This window comes from Sardina pilchardus, chromosome 15 (assembly GCF_963854185.1).
Source record: "Sardina pilchardus chromosome 15, fSarPil1.1, whole genome shotgun sequence".
NCBI classification, from domain to species: domain Eukaryota; kingdom Metazoa; phylum Chordata; class Actinopteri; order Clupeiformes; family Clupeidae; genus Sardina; species Sardina pilchardus.
Genome location: NC_085008.1, coordinates 13806563 through 13809126, shown reverse-complemented (window position 1 = coordinate 13809126; position 2564 = coordinate 13806563). Strand labels below are relative to the sequence as shown.

The following is a 2564-nucleotide window of genomic DNA, read 5'->3' as shown; positions in this document are numbered from 1 at the left end:
CGTTGAGGCGGCGCTAAAAGCTCTCGCTCGACAATGAGCTCGAGTCCGTTGTTACTAATCAGAGCGCTCTTGATTAGATGATTACCGTGAGGCCACTCGTCCCGCGTCTGGAAGGTGTCTTGTCTTCATATGTCACGAGCTGAAAACTGCACGCGCTGTCTTATCAGAGGGAAATTGGTTTCTTTGAAAAGCTGTTTATATGCAGCAGTGACCTAATTTTCATTATTTTTACATTGAGTAGAAAAAGGTTCAAATTACGTTGAGTATTTTCTAGTGGTAACCAATAATGAATGGAAATTGAATGGAAACTGTGACTAAGAAGAACTACTGAGTTCTCTGTCTGCCAGATGCAGAATGAGGCAGGCTGGTTAACCATTGGAGCAGTTAATGGCACGCGCGTCCGTGCGCTTTTAGCGGGTATCTATTATGGGCTTTTGATGCAGCTGATGATTTGTCCGCGCGCGGCTCCACCGTTTTGTTGATATCTGAATAATTCATGATGCGCTCGTGAATCACGGAGGCCAGTTTTATCTCGAACACTTTATCTGTTCACGCAGTGCGCTGCAGCTGCGCTGTTGTCTTCACGTGAAGGTAGCTGCAGCAGGCAGCTCGCACAATTGAGTGAGCCGTTCAGTCCCGCGCCATATCCTCCTCTCCCGCTTCCCGCGGTCTCACTGGCTACCTGGACAGCGCCGGAACAGACGATGCGTGAACTTTTTATCGCGTCTGATTCTCCCCGCGGACGACACGGACTCAGCCAGTCATGGCCAACGAGTCGGAGCAGCTGCTGATCGAATGCCCGGTGGCACGCGGTCCACGCCTCTGTCTCGCTACTCTCTACACGTTCATGGGCGTGGCGGGAGCCGTGCTCAATCTAACGGTCGTCTACCTGGTCGTGACCTTCAAAAAGCTCCGCACGGCAAGCAACGCCTTCATCGTGAACGGCTGCGTGGCCAACTTGTTGGTGTGTGCGTTCTGGATGCCTCACGAGGCAGTGATCCTGTATACTGGGAGCTCGCTCAGCCCGCGGTATCAGACGTTCAAAGAGGCGCTGCTGTTCCTGGGCATCACCGTGTCTCTGCTCTCGCACTCGCTCATTGCCGTCAACAGGTACGTGCTCATCACCAAAGTGCCGGCCACATACCAGTCGCTCTACCAGAGACGGAATACGGAGTGGATGATAAGCGGTTCGTGGCTCATGTCCGTGGGCTGTCTCGTGCCCTGGCTCACAACATCGGCTTCTCCTACGGAAGGATGCGCGAGCACTCATTCTGCCTCAGCATCCTCCACCGCCGCCGGGACATCTGTCCTGGCCAACTCTTTCGCGTGTGCCACGCTGGCCTGCACAGTAACGGCGCAAACGGTGATCGTGCTCTACTGCTATTTCAAAATATTCAGAAGGGTTCAAATCAGCGTGAAACGGGTCAGCATCTTAAATTTCCAAATCGTGAACAATCTCCCATACTCTTTCCCGCGTAAGGACAAGCGCCTGGGGATGTACGTGCTTGCAGTGTGCTTCGTATTCGTCGTCACCACTGAACCCATGCTATGGGCACTCGTGGCGCGGCTCTTCCGCGCGCAAGTGCCCGCCGCGCTCTGGACCTCGCTCTGGCTCGTGTTTTGCACGCTCTTCGTCACCAACCCGTTTCTGTACACTTGGAAGAACGAGGAGTTCCGGAAGTCTCTGCGCTCGGTGATAAGGGGGGACTTTTGGAGGGGCTCGGTGGTGGGAGTCGAGCCGATCAATATCAGCACCATCTCTCATATTCTACCTCGGCAAAACAGCCGACGGGCCTTCCTGGGGGATATGAACTGAACAACAACAATGAATACAACAGACAATGTTTTGGGTCTGTTTGGCACTTTTGATGGCAGTATTGACTCTTGGTGACAAATGCTCACAGGCTTACTTTGTGCACTGAAAACTGACTTTCTAACAGTATTTTGTATGAGCTGATTTTATGGTGGTCTTTGTATGCTATAAATATGAAGCTTTGAGTAGGCTACATGGCACAGTGTAATTTTATGTGGCAGTTTGCTAGTTGCGTTTATTATGTATTTTATAAAGACATGTTTTCAAATAAATAAATACATTTCAAAGTAATCTGACTCAACACTGCCTAGAGAGAATAACCCAACACTGCCTAGAGAATAACCCAACAGGGCCTAGAGAGAGAATAACCCAACATGGCCTAGAGAGAGAGAATAACCGTAATCTGACCCAACACTTCCTAGAGAGAGAGAATAACCCAACACTGCCTAGAGAATAACCCAACACTGCCTAGAGAGTAGATAACCCAACACTGCCTAGAGAGAATAACCCAGCACTACCTAGAGAGAGAGAATAACCCAACACTGCCTAGAGAATAACTCAACTCTTCCTAGAGAGAGAGAATAACCCAACACTGCCTAGAGAATAACTCAACTCTTCCTAGAGAGAGAGAATAACCCAACATGGCCTAGAGAGAGAATAACCCAACACTTTCTAGGGAGAGAGAATAGCATTCAAACTTCAGGTGTAGAGGAGGCCTTAGCTACCGTAGGACTCACTGCAGCATCAGTCA

At 50.1% G+C, this 2564-nt stretch overlaps 1 protein-coding gene across 1 annotated transcript; it reads left to right on the top strand.

Moving 5' to 3' along the window:
* Nucleotides 1-763: 763 nt before the first annotated feature.
* On the top strand, nt 764-2095 carry gpr88 (G protein-coupled receptor 88). The gene has a single exon (XM_062556814.1). The coding sequence runs from the start codon at nt 764-766 to the stop codon at nt 1814-1816; it is 1053 nt and encodes a 350-aa protein (XP_062412798.1). The 3' UTR covers nt 1817-2095.
* Nucleotides 2096-2564: the final 469 nt, after the last annotated feature.